Source organism: Mercurialis annua, linkage group LG1-X, assembly GCF_937616625.2.
Source record: "Mercurialis annua linkage group LG1-X, ddMerAnnu1.2, whole genome shotgun sequence".
Lineage (NCBI taxonomy): Eukaryota > Viridiplantae > Streptophyta > Magnoliopsida > Malpighiales > Euphorbiaceae > Mercurialis > Mercurialis annua.
In genome coordinates, this window is record NC_065570.1 from 5,076,810 (window position 1) to 5,095,618 (window position 18,809).

An 18,809-nucleotide genomic window follows, 5' to 3' on the forward strand; every position below is an offset into this window, starting at 1 on the left:
ACAACAAAATTAGAATGAATGGATCCTCCACTAGTGAGGTTAGCACTGGAGATTAAAGACTGGTTGGTTGGTTAAATATAGTCATTTAGAGATGTGAAATTAAAAAATTTATGTTGTTGAATATGGATTCTTTTTCAACAGATTCTTGCTCTTTTTGAGCAGCTGCTTTGAGCTTTCCACTTTAAGCTCCAATTTTAGAAATGTTATTGAAGTGTTGTAATTTTAGCATAATGCAGGTAATTGTATCTTCTACTTTTAAAGATAACAATTGTTAAAAATGCTGTTAAAGATAATCCAGTTGCTTTTAGGTTTCCACTTTAAACTCCAATTTTAGAAATGTTATTAAAGATAACAATTGTTATTCTAAATAGTTAAGATGAAGTTGAATCTAAATCGGCTGTCAAAAATGCCATACCGAATATAAATTGTATATCCATGACCATATTCTTATGGTGCATGTAGATTGTATATCCATTACCATATTCTTCATAATTTATTAATATGCTAAAGTTTATTATAATAGATTCAAAAGAGTTGAATGTTGTATTTGTGTTAGTCCAAATAATGCTTCATATTAAGGAGCTAAGAAATTTGATTCTGCAACAATTCATTTCACTGCTGCATTATGGTATTAGGTTGTTACACATTATGTAACTGATGTTAGGAAGAGTAAGATCAATTAGAACATGCATAGCAAATTGTTAGTAGGGTTTAAATTTAATATAAATTTAATATAGATTTAATATATATTTAAAATAAACTAGTTAAGATTAAACCAAATGTAAACTTTATATATATATATATATATATATAATAAAATTCAAATTAATTATCTCTTTTAAGTGAAAATGCATTTGATAGTTTATAAAACAAAAAGTCAACCTGATGTGAACCTAATATGAAACTGAACTATCTTAATTCATTTTATTATAAAATTTATCTTAATGCTCTTTATAGTCTGATCTGATATTTTATATAGAGAGAATTTTGAGATATTGTATATTATAAGAATTGAATAACTGTTTTTAAGTGAAATGTAATTGACAACCTATAAAACTGAAAATCAACCTGATGTGAACATGATGTGAACCTATATAAACTGAACTACCTTAATTCAGTTTTTAATAAAATTTGTTTTGCTGCTCTTTATAATTTTAACTGACATTTTATATAGAGAGAATTTTGGGATTTAACGTAATTGAATATATTTTTAAGTGAAATGTATTTGACAGTCTATAAAGCCAAAAATTAACCTAATGTGAACCTGATGTGAACCTATATCAACTGAACTAACTTAATTCAGTTTTTAGTAAAAGTTGTCTTGCTGCTTTTTACAATCTTAACTGACATCTTATATAAAAGAGAATTTTGAGATTTAGCGTAATTGAATATTTTTTTAAGTGAAATATATTTGATAGTCTATAAAACCGAAAATCAACCTGATGTGAACCTGATATGAACCTATATCAACTGAAGTACCTTAATATATATTTTTTTTATAAAATTTGTTTTGCTGCTCTTTACAATCTTATCTGATATTTTTTATAGAGATAATTTTGAGATATAGTCTATTATAAGAATTGAATAACTGTTTTTAAGTGAAACGTATTGACAGTCTATAATACTGAAAAGCAACCTGATGTGAACCTAAAATAATACCACATACTGAACTTTTTGGGCAACCTGATGTGAACCGTATGTGCACATGAAATAATACCACATACTGAACTTGAAGTAAACTAATCTAAACAAGATTTTAATAAATTAATTATAAATTTTAAATTAATCTTTTTCCGACAATTTTTTTTTATTATCAGAATATATTGTCTTTTAAATATATGTGTAGATATAGATAAAAATTTAAATGAATAGCTATTATATTGACAATTAGTATGTTATGTTTAGTTTGTTATGTTCAGATGTGACAAAATTTGATTATTACGAATTTATAATCCATTATATTCTAGTTCCATGTCAAATATCATCTTCTTAATCTCTTTATACTCATTCATAGAACAGACACCCTCCATTAACAACACATAATATGATATTGGCTTGTTTACCTTTTTTTAATCATGTTATTTCCTTGAATAATCCTTGACTTTATCTAACTCACCATTTCTATACAAATATCCTATAATACTAACAGACTCACAATTCAACTTTTTTTCGCAAACATTTCATCAACCACCTTGCAAGCTCCACTTCAGTCACCCTTCCCAAGGCATCCTTTAGTAAAAACAATTAAACGACAACACATTTAAGCAAAACACCATTTTATAGAGCCTCTCAACTAAATCTTTTGCATCAAATAATTTGTCACTGAAAAGAAAAACGATGACTATTCTCTCAACTTTACTATTTGGTCATCCACCACCATGCATTATTCACTGCACTTCTCAGGTCTCCACCGATTATGCATGCACTCGTCGAAACTCAATTTCTTCCCCACTTGTTCCTCCGCCATTCCAATTCTCAATTCCGCGTCTCTTCTCGCAAGCTTTCTAGATTCGTTCTTCGCTATGGCCGGTACTGAAAGATGCGTTCTAAATATCTTTAGCAATTGTTTCTTCAAATTGAAATGACAGATTGATTCTTTTTTAAGTTTGATTGTTTCCATTTACTTCGTTTGTAGATCTTTATTGAAAGAAATTGGAAGTGAGTGAGTAATTGTCGCCGTACAGCCGATGGTCGGTAGCCGGAGACATGTGGCACTGGTTGGTGGTCGGGTAAAGTGAATCGGTAGATTGAGAACAGAAATTTGTAGATCCAATGTTGACATATACAAGGGTATAGTTGTCCTATTTGTTATAAATTTATCTTATTTTGGGGTATTGAGGGATTTGTGAAAATTATTCTTATTTTTTGAGTGATTTTTGCACATTTCTATTTTGTGAGGTAAAAACATTAAGAAGGGACTCTTTTAGGGGATTTATGTAGATTACCCTATAAATTTGTCCAAAAGAACATGATAAAAGTGGGTAAAACTGAGAATTAAATCTGCATACTGAATTTTAAGTATTGAATGTAGTCGTTTTTCTATAAATATTAAATTAACAAAATTTATTAATTATTATTGTTTTATTCTTTATCTTATAATTTTAATTATGAAATTCCAAATGCAACTTTAAAAGATGGTGAATAGATGGCAGGAAACTTTCCGTCAAAAATTACCGACGGATTCGTCGTTATTTTGGCGGGAAACGAGGCGCCAAAAAATTCGGCCAAAATTAGCAAAAAATTTAGAAATTCATCGCTAGTTTTGGCCGGATTAGCCATGGATTATTCGTACGTCGCTAATTCGCGACAGATTTTAAAATCCGTCACTAAAAATTAATTAATATAAAAAATTAAAAAATTATTTTTTGAAAAAAGTGTTATTAAAAAACAATTATTTATATAAATAAATATTAAAAATTATTATTTTAAAAAAATAGTAATTATTTAAAATGCGAGAAAAAATTGCATGAGTAATGATTTTTTTTTCTTTTCAGTTATAAGGTAAATATAATACACACACACACACACACACACACACACATATATATATATATATATATATATATATATATATATATATATATATATATATATATATATAACAATAATCTTAGTTAATTAAGATGGAGTTAAGTGTGGAAGAACTTCAGAGTTATTGGGTGGGTGCAATTATAGGATAAGTGACATATTGGGGAGTTTGTAAAAATTTCGAAAATGGCAAACGGAAACATTGAAAACGATATCAAATAAGAGTTAAAATGAATAGATTTTACGATTTAATTAAAAAAATTAAAAGATTATGCCGGTAATCTGCCGCTAAATAATCGCTTTTTTTTAAAATAATATCTCGTCTGTCGCTAATCAATATATCGTCGTCGCTAAATTAGCGATAAATAATAAATCTGCAGGTAATCCATCACTAATTTAGCGATGGAATTGTTTTCCCGTTGCTAACCGTGTAGCGACAAGGAATTTACCGACAGGCCGTTACCAAACCGGTTTAGCGACGAATTTCGGCCTTTTTTATTGCCAAAAGACAGTTTTCTAGTAGTGTACGATCACTAAAACGTGGCAGTCTTTCAATAAGGCATTTAAAATGTATATATTATAGCCTGTAACAGTAAAGTTAGGAGAAAATTAGGAAAAATACTCTTTTTTTTTTGAAATAATATGATTTTCTACCTCAAAAGGAAAAGATAGAGAAAATATCTCACCTTTTTAATATAATTATTTTTTTACTTTAAGACATGTTTATATTATAATTATACCTACTTTTTATTATTATTTTACTCTAATCATATATCTTTTACTTTAATCATTTTTTACTATACTACTTGTCACTTTTCTCTCTTTTTCTCTTTATTTTCTCTTTCTTCTTCTTTCTCTTCTCTGCTTTCATTTCTCTTCGCCATTTTTTTCTTCTTTATTCTTTTTCTCTTCTCCATCTTTATTTTTTTTCGTTGTTGTTTTTTCATCGATTCGTTGTCACTCCGCCATTGTTTCGTCGTCGCTCTACAGTTCTTTCATATTTGATTTTTAGCGATTTTTTTCTTAATTCGTGGTGATAATTACAATTTATTTTAACTTTCAGATCTAAATAAATTACTCTTGATTTTTTCAACTTTAATCTAAAAATCTACATAAAAAAGGATGTTATGATGAAAAAACGATTTTCTGCAAAAAAAAACTGCATCTGATTATCATATAATTATCATTGTTATCATATCATTATCATAAAACTGAAGAGAATTTTTTTTTTATAAAAAACAACGTCTGATTATCACAACACTGCAGAAAAAAAAGATTTTATACAAAATAATGTCTGATTATCATATCGTTATCATAACATTGTCATGTAGTTATTATAATATTATCATATGATACCGAGATAATAATATTTATGGTACCTATATGATAATGTTATGATAATATCTATGATAATATATGACGAAATAGTGTCTGATTATCATGTTAATATCACTATATTATCATGCCGTTATCATAACACTACAGTATGATAACTAGATGATAATAAAGTATGATAAGGTTATGATAATTGGATGATAACGTACGTGAAAATATAATTATAAAAAGATTCATCATATCAGTGATAACCAAATGATAATAAAATAATAAAGTTATGATAATAGTATGATAATATGATACCCATTTCATAAAAATTATGATAACGAGATGATAATGTGAAGATGATAATATGATAATGTTAATAATAAAATGATAATATGATATTTGCATGAAAAAAATATATAGAAAAATTATGATAACGAGATGATAATGTGAAGATAATAATATAATAAAGTTTTATGATAATAGTATGATAATATAACACCTGCATGAAAAAAAATTACAAAACAATTATGATAACAAGATGATAATGTGAAGATAATAGTATGATAATGTTAATAATAAAATGATAATAGTATGATAATATGATATCTCATGAAAAAAATTGCAGAAAAATTATGATAACGAGATGATAATGTGAAGATAATAATATGATAAGGTTTTTATGATAATAAAATGATAATATGATATCTGTATGAAAACAATTATAAAAAAATTATGATAACGAGGTGATGGATAAAGGACCAGAACAAGGGACAAGACTCACTACAACGGCCCTGAATATGGACCCAGAGACTGATCTATCTAGTCAGGTCCCTGACCCAGTACGCAGCTATAACAGCTGAAGATATCAAGATAACACCGAAATCCCTTAAGATCAGGGATAGAGGCGAATCTCAAAGAGATAACTGAGACTAATAGAGAAACAATCCTATTATGATACAAAGACTATGCAATATATATATAGACGAAGCCTAAGCCAGGTAACTGTCATATTCACTTCTCATCATTACTTTCACTGATACCTCACCAGAGACTGACTTAGGCATCGGAGGGTGTTCGAGCCAACACCGGCTCGAATCCTTCTAACCTGTTGATCTTAGCAGGTGGGAGCTCAGCGACAATAGTGACAAAGACGATCATCAAAACCATCATTTGGCGCCGTCTGTGGGAACGACATTCGTTTCTAATATAAGTTTTAATCTTGGTTTTGAAGACGGAATGGAGGGAAGAGAAGAACCACCACCGCCGGGAGTGGTCGTGACAACAACAGGCTTACCAGCAAGCAGTGGTCCGATCATCCCACCCCTGATACCCGAAGGAGGAATCAGAATTAGCGTTCCGATCTCCAGTGGGACCATACCAGCAACCACGGGGATCGCGTACGACATCACACCACCACCCATGATGAGAAACGTTCAGGGCATACACCCACTGAGGAACACAACCTCGCCGTGGGGATATTACACTCCACAATACCAGCCATCTATGACCTATCAGCAACAGGCAGGAGGATGGTATCCAGGTTACTATCCGTGGAGTCAACCTAACCAACCAGGGTATCCGCGACCCGTCCAGCCTATTCCTTTCCCGTCTCTGGACACAGAAGGGACAGTGACGTCAACGGCGCAGATACCCCCATACGTACCCCAGGGGGTGCCTATGCCACCCCTCTATCATGAGGCAGTAATGAAGAGCATCAATGACTTCCAGGACCACCTGATAGGACTAGCAAGAGATCAGGAGAAATTCGCAGGAAAGCAAAATCAGGGAGTTGACGTAGGAACCAGACGTGGAAAGGACCCCCCAGTCACCAAGGAAAAAGAAAGAGGAAACGCACCGAGAAGAGGACAATCGGAGCCCATACTACAAAAGGAGAAGGAGCAGCTAGACAAGGGACCAGGAGCAGTCCCGCTCCTGGGAGATAAGACGGCCCAGGAGAAGGTCGTAGAAGCAGCGGTGCGGAATAGCGGTCGAATTCATGTAATCGAAGACGACAAATCAAAAGGAACCAAGATGCCAGGGAAACACAGCAAAGACGCGGAAAGCCATTCATCCAACAAGAGGAAGGGAGCGGACGAAAGGAGCAACATTGACGAGAAAATTAAGAACGCCATGAAGAAATATCAGAAAGAAGGCAAGGGAGCAGAGGAAGAGCGAGAGGACGAAGATTCCCCACTCAACTCAGAGATACAGTCGGTAAGGTTCCCTTCGAGGTTTAAACTACCAACTTTTGAGCCTTTTGATGGAACAGGAGATCCGAAAAGCCACATCTCAAAGTTCAAGACGATCATGATGCTACAAGATGTGACTGATCCCATGCTCTGTAGAGTGTTCCCTGCGACGTTAAAAGCATCGGCGCAAAAATGGTACTCATGTCTTAAGGCAGGGTCAATAAGTTCCTTCTCCGACTTAGCATCGGCATTCAAAGCAAGGTTCAGAACAAATATCCCCATGCAGAAGAGTTCCAGCGACTTGAGGAAGTGCAAGCAAGGAGAGCAGGAGACCCTCAAAAATTTCGTAGAAAGATTCAACAAGGAAGCAGTGCAAATCGAAAACCTGAACCATGACACAGCCATCGAAGCAATGAAGATGGGAACAAAGTTTGAAGAACTCCGTGACAAGATCCTGATGAAAAAGCCAACCACCTTTCAAGACTTAATGCTGATCGCTCATAAATATGTGGAACTAGACGAAGCCAGAAGAACCCTCACGAAACAACATGAGCACACCAAACAGGATAGTTCCAGATATCGAGGGAAGAAGGAGGAAGAACGGCCACGGACTCAGCGATATGGCGCAGGGCACAGACCCTACGACTTCACCCCGTTGAATAAAGCCCCAGTGTACATACTCAGCTGGATGAAACAGAATCGAGTGATGTTCAACACACCCCGGAAGATGGACCCGGACATCCAGAGAGACAAGAGCAAATACTGTCGCTTCCATGAGGGCTATGGCCACGACACGGACAGATGTTGGGACCTCAAAAGAGAAATAGAGCAGCTAATCCAGTCTGGACTCTTGAAGAAGTTTGTCAACGACAGACCAGGAGACAAAAGAAAAGGGGAGTTAACAGAAAAGGAGGAACAAAACAAGAAGCAGAAGGAGGTCGCAGGCGTAGTAAACGTGATAGAAGGAGGAGAGCCCTACAGCAATAATCAAAAAAAGAAAAGAAACAGAAGAGGGTCGGCCACGGTGTTCACAATTGAAAGAGAAGTAATCCCAGAGATATCATTCGGACCAGACGATGGACATCACGTGAAGGGACCACACAATGACGCGTTGGTGATAGAAGCCATAATCAGGAATCACCTAGTAAAACGGATACTGGTAGATGAAGGCAGTTCCGTGAACTTATTAACCTTGGAGGCATTCAAAGAGATGAAAGGCTCAACAACAGACCTGCGGAAGTCCTCAGTCCCACTAGTAGGCTTGGGAGGAGCACCAATACGTCCAGAAGGGACAGTAAGTTTATATGTAGAATTGGGAAATAGAAGTGAAGGGCCAGTCAAAAAGATGCATGCTCAGTTTAATGTAGTAGACCTTCCACTGGCCTACAACAGCATACTGGGCAGACCATTCTTGTACCAGACGGGAGCAGTAACTAGCATCAGGCTGCTAACCCTGAAAATGCCAACACCAGCTGGGATAATAGTGGTTAGAGGAGACCAGGAGATGGCCAAGGAATGCTGCTTGGTAACAACAAAGGAAGATGAGAGTTTGACTATTGAGGCGTTCCCAGGAGACGCAGTAGAAGAGGAGGAGTCACAAGGAGCAGAACCAGTAGGCGTCATGAAAGAGCTTCACCTAACTGAGACCAAGATGGTCAAAGTAGGCACAGAGGTACCAGAAAAGGTAGCACATGAAATAACAGAGATACTGAAAAAGAACGTGGAATCTTTCGCCACTGAACCAACGGAGATCGTGGGAATCAATCCCAAAGTAGCGTCGCACAAACTGAACGTGATCCCAGGCAGTGTACCCAAAGTCCAAAAGAAGAGGAGGTTCACTGAGGAAAGGCAGAAGATAATCGCAGACGAAGTAAACATTTTGGAGGCAGCAGATTTTATCCGCGAAGTTTTCTACCCTGAATGGGTGGCAAACGTCGTCCTAGTAAAGAAGGCAAACGGGAAGTACAGGATGTGTGTCGATTTCACAGACTTGAACAAGGCCTGCCCAAAGGACAGCTATCCGCTCCCCAACATAGACCAGTTAGTGGACTCAACAGCTTGTTATCTCCTATATAGCTTCGTAGACGCAGCACAGGGGTATCATCAAATACCGATGAAGGAGAAGGATCAAGAGAAAACATCATTCGTCACAGACCGAGGGACATACTGTTACAAAGTCATGCCGTTTGGATTAAAGAACGCAGGAGCCACCTATCAACGTCTGGTCAACTTCATGTTCCAAGACCAGCTGGGGAGGAATGTAGAAGCCTACGTGGATGACATAATTGTGAAGAGCCTAACAGCAGAGGAACACGCCCAAGACTTAGAAGAAACCTTCAATGTCCTGAACAAGTTCGGAATGAAACTCAACCCGGCAAAATGCGCTTTCGGAGTTAAAGCAGGAAAATTCCTAGGCTATCTGATCAGCCAACGAGGAATAGAAGCAAACCCAGAAAAGATCCAAGCAGTGATAGATTTGAAGGCCCCCCAGAGTGTGAGAGACGTACAGAAGTTGAATGGCAGAGTCACGGCACTGGGACGTTTCATTTCTTCCTCAGCCAAAAAATGCCTGCCGTTTTTCAAACAACTCCGGAACATGAAAAAATTCAAATGGGATGAGGACTGTCAAGTCGCATTCGAAGAATTAAAGGCATTCTTGACCAACCCGCCCCTGCTGAGTAGGCCCGTAGCCGGGGAGAACCTGTACCTGTACTTATCGGTAGGGAGAGAGACCATCGCCTCAGTACTAGTACGGGAGGAAGAGGAGGAGCAGTGGCCGATATACTATATAAGCAGAACGCTAAAAGGGGCTGAGCTCAATTACCCAACCATAGACAAACTTGCACTTGCCGTCGTCGTAACCACCAAAAAGCTCAAACCGTATTTCCAAGGACACACAGTCACAGTGCGCACAAACCAGCCTTTGAGGAAAGCATTGTACCGACCTGAGACTTCAGGACGATTGGTCAGTTGGTCGGTACAATTGGGAGAGCACGACATCAGGTACGAGCCAAGGACAACTTTGAAAGCCCAGGCACTCGCGGACTTCGTGGCAGAGATGACAGAGAAACCGTGTGACTCAGCAACCGAGGAGTTGACATGGAACCTATTCGTAGACGGAGCCTCCAGTGACCAAGGAGCAGGAGCAGGTGTAGTCCTATTAGGACCTCACAAAATCGCAATTGAGTATGCAGTACACCTAAGCTTCAAGGCTACCAACAATGTGGCAGGTACAAATATGTTTTATTCATTTCTCAGGCAAATATTTCTGCCATATGCTAACAATGTAGCAGAATATGAGGCCCTCTTAACAGGACTCGAAATCGCGATTGAAGTAAAGGCGGAAAAGCTAAAAATCCATAGTGATTCCCAACTAGTCACTAGCCAGGTGCTGGGACAATTCCAGACCAAGGACCAAAACATGGCGAAATACATGGCAAGAGCAAAGGAACAACTCAAGAAGATCGAACAAAACGGAGGACAGTGGGAAATCATACCCATCCCCAGAGAAGAGAACACTAGAGCAGATGCAATAGCCAAGGCAGCCGCAGTGAAAAGCCAGCTATATGTATCACTCCAAATGAAGGAGGAGCGGTTAACACCAACGGTAGAGGAGCAGCAGGTGTTACCAGTCGCAGTCCTAGATCCATGGATGCAACCCATAGTGGCATATTTAGCGGACAGAGTCCTACCTGAAGGACGTGCCGAAGCGGCTAACCTAGTTCGAATTTCCTCCGTCTATTCACTAATAGAGGGAGCACTGTACCGAACCTCAGCCACACACCCATGGTCCAAGTGCATATCACTAGAAGAAGGAAGCTACGTCCTTCGGGAAATCCATGAAGGAGAATGCGGAGCTCACGAGGGCGCAGTAACCTTATACAGAAAAGCAATGTTACAGGGATTTTATTGGCCCACGATGAAAAAAGACGCTGAAGAAATGGTCAAGAAGTGCGATAAATGCCAGAGATTTGGGTCGCTCATCAGAACCCCAGCCGCTCACCAGTCAACTATTGGAAGCCCTTGGCCCTTCATGATCTGGGGAGTAGACATACTGGGACCCTTTGTCCCAGCGAGAGGACAAGTCAAGTTTATAGTAGTCGCAGTCGACCATTTCACCAAGTGGATAGAGGTACAACCCATGAGCACCATAACAAGTAAGAAAATCCAGAAGTGGTTATCAAACGAAGTCATGAGCAGGTATTTGGTATTTTTCATTTTTTCCTTTAAGTCAAAAGCAAAACAAAACCACACATTAACATGTCACAGGTTCGGCACTCCACATGCCCTAGTCACAGACAACGGGAAGCAATTCGACTGCGCCAGCTTCAGAGATTTTTGCGCTGAGCTAGGAATTCTCTTAAAATTCTCCTCAGTGGCTCACCCGCAAACCAATGGACTAACAGAGGTCACCAACCGCACCATCCTTTCTGGAATAAAGAAGAGGCTAGGAGATTTAAAAGGGAGATGGGTTGATGAGCTTTATCATGTGGTCTGGGCCTATCGAACTACACCCAGAAAAGCAACAGGGGAAACCCCATTTCGCCTCACGTATGGCACCGAAGCCGTTCTCCCAGTAGAACTGGGAATGCCAACCTTACGGGTCCAGGTCTTAGACGAAGATCGCAACGAGGAGTCCCTAAGGCTTTGCCTGGACCTCCTCGAAGAGAGACGACAGCAGGTAGCAATCCGAGCTGAGGCATATCGCAGACAGATGACCAAGTATCACAACGCCCGAGTCAAAGAAAGAAAATTCGAAGAAGGAGACTTAGTCCTGAAAAAGGCAGAAATTGGAAGAGGAGCCGCCGGAGTTGGAAAGTTAGAGGCCAACTGGGACGGTCCATATCGCGTAGTAGCAGTAGTCGGCAAGGGCGCATACAAAATAGCTCACCTAGATGGGACTCCATTACCTCGCACTTGGAATGTTGAAAATCTGAAGCTATACCTTCAGTAAAAGATGTAACCACCATTCATTAATAAAGTTACTTCTTTTCTTCTCACTTTATTTAAATTTATTCATTTATGTCAGCTATATGAGTATAACCAGTAGTATGACGAAGACACAGGACGCAGCCACACATGCCCATATATAAAAAAAAAAAAGGAGAGGAATGCAGTTAAAGCACATGACACAACAAGACGACTCTGCAACCAGTCGCCAACACTTGAAAAACGAAAATACAAATTGTTCGGTTAATCAAAAGAAGGGAGTCTACTATAAAGACTCCCCAACTACGTACAAAAGCTACCTAACAAGTAGCAAAGAAAAGAAACATAACGGCTAAACACACGGCCTATACATCTTCCTCTGGCAGGGTCGCTCCCTCCTTTGGACCAACAGCATCTCCTACAGGAAGCAAAATGTCAATTGGGTCCACGTCACCCAGCCCTTGGTCTGAGGCACTAACTTCAGCTTCAGGGGTCAACTCAGTAGATGGCACAATCACCTCAGTCCCAGCAAGAATTTCAGAAGAAGGCGTCACTTCCTTCTTCTCAGCACCCGTGACATTCTCCTCGGACCCAATCGCATCAATAGCCCCATCATTAACTGCATCCGACGGAAGAATAGGAGAAACACTACGCCCGGCTTTCTTCGCAGCCACCTTGGCCGCAACACGCTGACCCAGCGCGCGGAGATCAATGGACAGAAACTTACTTATATCATACTCTGGGTAATCTGCACGCACAATTTTAATAACGGTAGAGCAGAAATCAGTCAAACACCCACTTACGTACACATTAGCATCCTGTTTGCTACTTCTCTGCTCCTGCAACAACTTGTCATAGGAGAGCCTCAATTCCATCAGAGCATTCTCACGATCAGAGACCTTTTTCTCCATAATTTTCAGGCGATCAGCAGCCGTCTGACTCAGCTTGGATAACCTGACCTTCTCCGCAGCCGCAGTAGCCCGAAGGGAAGCCATTTCCTTTTCATGCTTGTGACTTAAGGACACCATCTCATCTCGGTGACGACGCATCAAAGCATTCCCTTGCAAAAGCTGACAGAACACGATACAAATAAACGACTAAACAAAAACAGAAGAAAAGAAGAAAGAAAAGACAATGAGGAGAGCATTATTTCAAACCTGAAGTAAAGCGATGTCAACCCGGTCGCAGGCATCATTCTCCGAGAGATCGGTCCAGGACTCCATATCCTGAGGGAATTGGACAAACTGCGAGAAAAGAGACGCAATACCAGGAGAGGTCACAGTCACATTGTCCACGTTTCGCTCCAACCACTCCCTGGGACTGGGGCAAGCGTCTAGGTTCATTTTCAGTCGCTTGGCAGAGCCCTGTTTGGCTTTGTCACGACCATCACGGTTCTTTTTAGCAGAAGGGGCAGCCAAGGTAGCATCCATGGTTTTCTCCAACTTCACCACAGGCTTAGGAGGGAGAGAAGTAGACGCTGGAACAACACCAGTAATCACAGGGACATCTTCATCAAAGGATAATTTCAACGAATCCAGATAATTCTCACCCATATCTGCAGTTGCCGAAAAACAAACAAATCAAAAGACGAATAAACATCAAGTAGAAGGAAATAAGATAAATTGAAGCATACCATGAGAGGCAGTCAGATCTACATAAGATCCAGTAGGAGAATTATGGCAAGATTGAGATAGGGTACCCTCACTCTCTAAAGGACCCTCAGTCACAGCACGAAGGGGCAACTCAAGATGAGGAAACTCTCGCAGAAGGTATTTATCTACTAGATCACAACAATCGTACATACAACTTTTGGCATCATCAATAAGAGAATCTACTACCTCCAACTCAGTAGCAGAAAGGGGAGAGAAAGCCAACGAGGCTGCATCATCAACCCACTCGGTAGGAAAATCAACAAACGCTTCATCATGACTGACAACAAAAAAGGACCGTTGCCAGCGTTTAGTGATCTTAGGGAGACCTTCAACTACCCTCTTACCCCTATGGGCAACTAAACGAACGTAAAATTCATTGTTGCGACGAGACACGAAGAACAGCTGGCTAAGGAGACCTAGAGAAGGGACTAAGCCCCGTTCGTGAGACAACTCAACGAAGCAACAAAGAGTCCTAATGGCGTTAGGGTGGATTTGAACCAGAGGAACTTGATAGTCCACAATAAAGGCTTTGATCAGAGGATCCAAAGGAAAACGCAAGCCACAACGCAACTGTTCTTTATAAACGATAACCTTGCCGTCACCGACGAAGGTGTTAGCAGCAACTCGAGAACCGCAGACAGAAAGAGAATAGCTAAGAGGAATACCATACTCTTCACGGAATTCAGCCAAAATCTCTTTATCGACATTGGAGGTAAAAGTATCAAGAGAATTCCTATAATCTACAGCCGTACCAGATGAGGGAAGAGAGACAGAAGACCTAGTCCGAGGCATTGAATCAATTACACTACTAATAAAGCAGATGAAAGAGATTTACCTGATAAAAGGAGGAAGAAAACACCCAAAGATTGAAGGAAATGAAGCCGAAGCAAGAGCAGATCAGAGGAGGAAGAAGGAGCAGTTAAAAGAAAAAAAAAGGAAATTTGAAAAAAGCATTTAAAGAAGCAACTAGAGAACCGTTAAGCGGTTACCTGCGTGAAACGTGGCGACAGGCGGAAGTCCAGGGGATTTCAAATGATTACAAATTTTGAAATTTTAAAAAAAATTAAACCAGCTCCATAAGCGCCCAAGTAAAAACAACGGGCTGGGCCTAGGTAATTTTTTCTAAAGCAAGCACGCCGAAAACCAAACCCGACAAAGTAACGGCCCCAACAAGCAGTCGCACAAACAAGCATAAATACTTGGTCAAACTGTTTTTCGGGAGGGGCTAATGATGGATAAAGGACCAGAACAAGGGACAAGACTCACTACAACGGCCCTGAATATGGACCCAGAGACTGATCTATCTAGTCAGGTCCCTGACCCAGTACGCAGCTATAACAGCTGAAGATATCAAGATAACACCGAAATCCCTTAAGATCAGGGATAGAGGCGAATCTCAAAGAGATAACTGAGACTAATAGAGAAACAATCCTATTATGATACAAAGACTATGCAATATATATATAGACGAAGCCTAAGCCAGGTAACTGTCATATTCACTTCTCATCATTACTTTCACTGATACCTCACCAGAGACTGACTTAGGCATCGGAGGGTGTTCGAGCCAACACCGGCTCGAATCCTTCTAACCTGTTGATCTTAGCAGGTGGGAGCTCAGCGACAATAGTGACAAAGACGATCATCAAAACCATCACGAGGTGATAATGTGAATATAATAGTATGATAAGATTTTATGATAATAGTATGATAATATGATACATGCATGAAATAATAGTATGATAATATCATAAAATTTATTTTTTATTATTAACATTCTTTTAAGTAAATTAAAAAATAAAAAATAAACTATACTAATTTTGTGAAAATATTATGATAATATTATTTTGAAAAATTGAAGAGATATAGGAAAAAAAAAGGCATCATGTAATTAAAAAAATATTTATAATTAGTTTAAAGAACGAAGGAAAATAAAGAAATGAAAAAATTGAATAAAAAAAAAACACCAACAAGTATTACTTAAAGATGAGTACAAAAGATTGATAATTGATAAAAACAAAAGAAATATGGCCTGCATGTGTAAAGGCTGACGCACAAAGAGAGAAAAAGAGTGTGAGAGAGATGATGATTGGATAGAGAATATAATTACAAATATTTAAAACACGGGGAGTAATATTTAAATAAAATTAAAATTTTGATTTATTAGTGCTGATTTTTTCATGTTGAGATGTAAATCGAAATAAAAACATACTACTGAGATGAAATAAAATGAATTCATGAGCAAAGAAAATTCAAAGGAAAAACATTGCCGAAAGCGATTCTGTCATACAAGTCTACAAAGCTACCAAGAATTTACTTGATAGCTGTCCATTACAAACATAAAAACTTGAGAAAAGAAATTTAACAATGGCCAAATTGATGAATTTGTTGATGTTTATCATCATCATCTTGATCAGTTTATTGTTGAGCCCTTGTCTATGTTGTCCTCAGTATCAGAGAGAAGCTCTGCTTCAATTCAAAGCTTCACTAGTGGGGAACAGTACTACTTCCTCCGCTTTCACCTTCCTACCGTCGTGGAACTCCTCAGACACTTCCGGTTGCTGTCACTGGGAAAGAGTTGGCTGCGATTCACAACAGGTGATCATCACTCATCTTCAACTTGATAATATTACTTTAGCGGCTTCCGAATCTATTATAACATCTGATATATTATCTCCACTTTTTCACTTGAAAACACTCACCTCTCTTATCATTTCTGACAATGATATGCACGGTGAAATCCCGGGAGCTGGATTCGCCAATCTGACTAACCTGGTCACACTTTATATGGATGATAATAGTTTCACAGGTTTCATTCCTCCTCAATTGTTTTCTCTGAGGAATTTGGAAACCCTAAACCTCACTAATAATCTGCTCCACGGAACATTAAATATCCAAGCTGTTTCAAAATTAAGGTCGCTCAGCTTGAGTTTTAACTTACTCCAAGGAAATCCTGTAACGCTCGGAAACCTCACAAGTTTGGAAAAACTCACACTTCGAGACAACAAGTTTTCTGGAGTAATTCCATCATCGCTGTTTGGTTTGAAAGAATTGAACTATTTGGATTTAAGACAGAATTCTTTTTCTATGGAGATACCCATGGAGATTGGTAATTTGTCCAAGATGATAGTTCTTCTACTGGGACAGAACAATTTTCTGGGTAACATTCCCGAATCAATTCAAAATATGGAACACCTAACAGTACTTGATTTACAAGATAATTTTTTGTCCGGTGATATCCCGACATGGCTGTTTGATTTCAACAGCATAACAGATTTGCATCTCGGGGGAAACAGACTTTCTTTGGGTAACAAGACTATTCTACCAAGGAGCAGCAACTCGTTGTCCGAATTATCTTTGAGATCTTGCAATCTTTCAGGCGAAATACCCATTTGGATTGCGAATCTGACCAGACTTTATTTCTTGGACTTGAGTAAAAACAACCTCACAGGAAGTTTTCCTCATTGGCTAGCTGATCAACACTTGAATTATTTGATTTTATCAGCTAATAAGTTTTCAGGCTCTTTGCCTCCTCGATTGTTTCAATCCCAGAGGTTATCCGTGCTTGTGGTTTCGAACAATAATTTCTCAGGATTACTACCAGATACTATTGGTGAAGCTGTGGAATTGAGAGTGCTAATGTTGTCTGGTAATGCTTTCTCCGGTGCAATACCCAAATCCATCTCAGCTTTGTCATACCTTGTGTTACTGGACTTGTCGAGCAACAACTTTTCAAGCAATGAGTTTCCAATCTTTAATCAAACTTCACCTTTGGCTTACATTGATCTTTCTTCCAATAATCTCTCCGGTGAAGTTCCTGTAACATTTCCATTGAATGTAAAACTGCTTCAATTAAGCCGAAACCATTTTTCCGGTTTCTTGCCTCAGAAGCTTTCAAGTTTCAGGCAGCTCCAATACCTCGATCTCCATGACAATAACATCACCGGGGTAATATCTGAGTTTGTATGTCATCTCTCATCACTCCAAATTTTGAGTCTTAGAAGTAATTCTTTCAAAGGCTCTATTCCGATGAATCTGTGGAATCTTAGTGCTCTGCAAATACTCGATCTTTCTGGTAATAACCTTAGTGGGAAAATTCCGAATAGTTTAGGTAATCTCACCGGGATGATTGATGAACACGAGGATGCTTCTTCTTGTATCATTACTGATTCCGGGCTCCCTTCACTTTTCTCAATGGAAAATAATTACTTGAAGGAGTTAGAAGTCTCCTGGAAGAACACTAAGTTGGGTCTTCAATGCCGAAATCTTAAGTGGTATACTTTTTTCGATCTATCAAACAACAGATTGTCAGGTGAAATTCCTGATAGTTTTGGCGGTTTGAAAGGCTTGAAGTCACTAAATTTATCTACTAACAAACTCTCTGGAAATATACCGATGAATTTTGGTTATATGCAAAGTTTGGAGAGCCTGGATTTATCCCATAACGACATCTCTGGAGAAATTCCTGAGACATTGGCGAAGTTATTAGAGCTTACTTACTTGGATTTGAGCAACAACAAATAAAAGGGTCCAATTCCAAGCGGTCCTCAAATGGACAGGATTAACGATCCAAACTCTTATGCCAACAACACTAGACTGTGTGGTTTGCAGATTGGGGTTCCTTGTGACAAGCCCTCGCCTGAACCAAAACCAACCGAAACAGAGAGTGAAGTTGAGGAAAGCAAGAATTGGGAAACTTGGTTCTCATGGAAAATGGCAGTTATTGGATACTCTTCTGGGCTCTTATCAACAGTACTGGTTATGTATGTCTCTGGCTACTTCAATGTCTCACCTCAACGAGGCCGAAGACTCCATGTTAGGCGTATTTAATTTTGTATTCAGATTTAGTGCAAGGACCTCGAGTACTATATTTTTTAACTGTCAAGTAAAAAACTTACCCAACTGTAGGGACTTGTAAATAGATTTGACCTTTAATGTTTTATAAAGATCCACAAAATTTTATTTTAGTTCATTTCAAACAAATTCATATAAATTCGTAAAAGTTAATTCTAATTTAATTTTAGAAAGTTTCATGTAGTTTCACAAGTTTCATATGATTTCACTTTATTTCAGTAAATTTTTGTATAGATCTACAAAAGTTAATTCTAGTTAGCTTCACATAGTTTCATATAATTTAACATGATTCCATACAATTTCTTATGTATTTATTACAGTTTTATATACAAAAAAT

General features: G+C 38.5%; 1 protein-coding gene across 1 annotated transcript; it reads left to right on the forward strand.

The window, feature by feature from the left end:
- The first annotated feature begins 15,862 nt into the window (after positions 1-15,862).
- LOC126680872 (receptor-like protein 46) lies at positions 15,863-18,142 on the forward strand. The gene has a single exon (XM_050376133.2). It carries the CDS (start codon positions 15,986-15,988, stop codon positions 18,140-18,142), a length of 2,157 nt encoding a protein of 718 aa, XP_050232090.1. The 5' UTR covers positions 15,863-15,985.
- Positions 18,143-18,809: the final 667 nt, after the last annotated feature.

What these genes read in the sequence shown, in the direction of transcription:
- LOC126680872 (XM_050376133.2), top strand. Translation starts at nt 15,986, where the DNA reads ATGGCCAAATTGATGAATTTGTTGATGTTTATCATCATCATCTTGATC.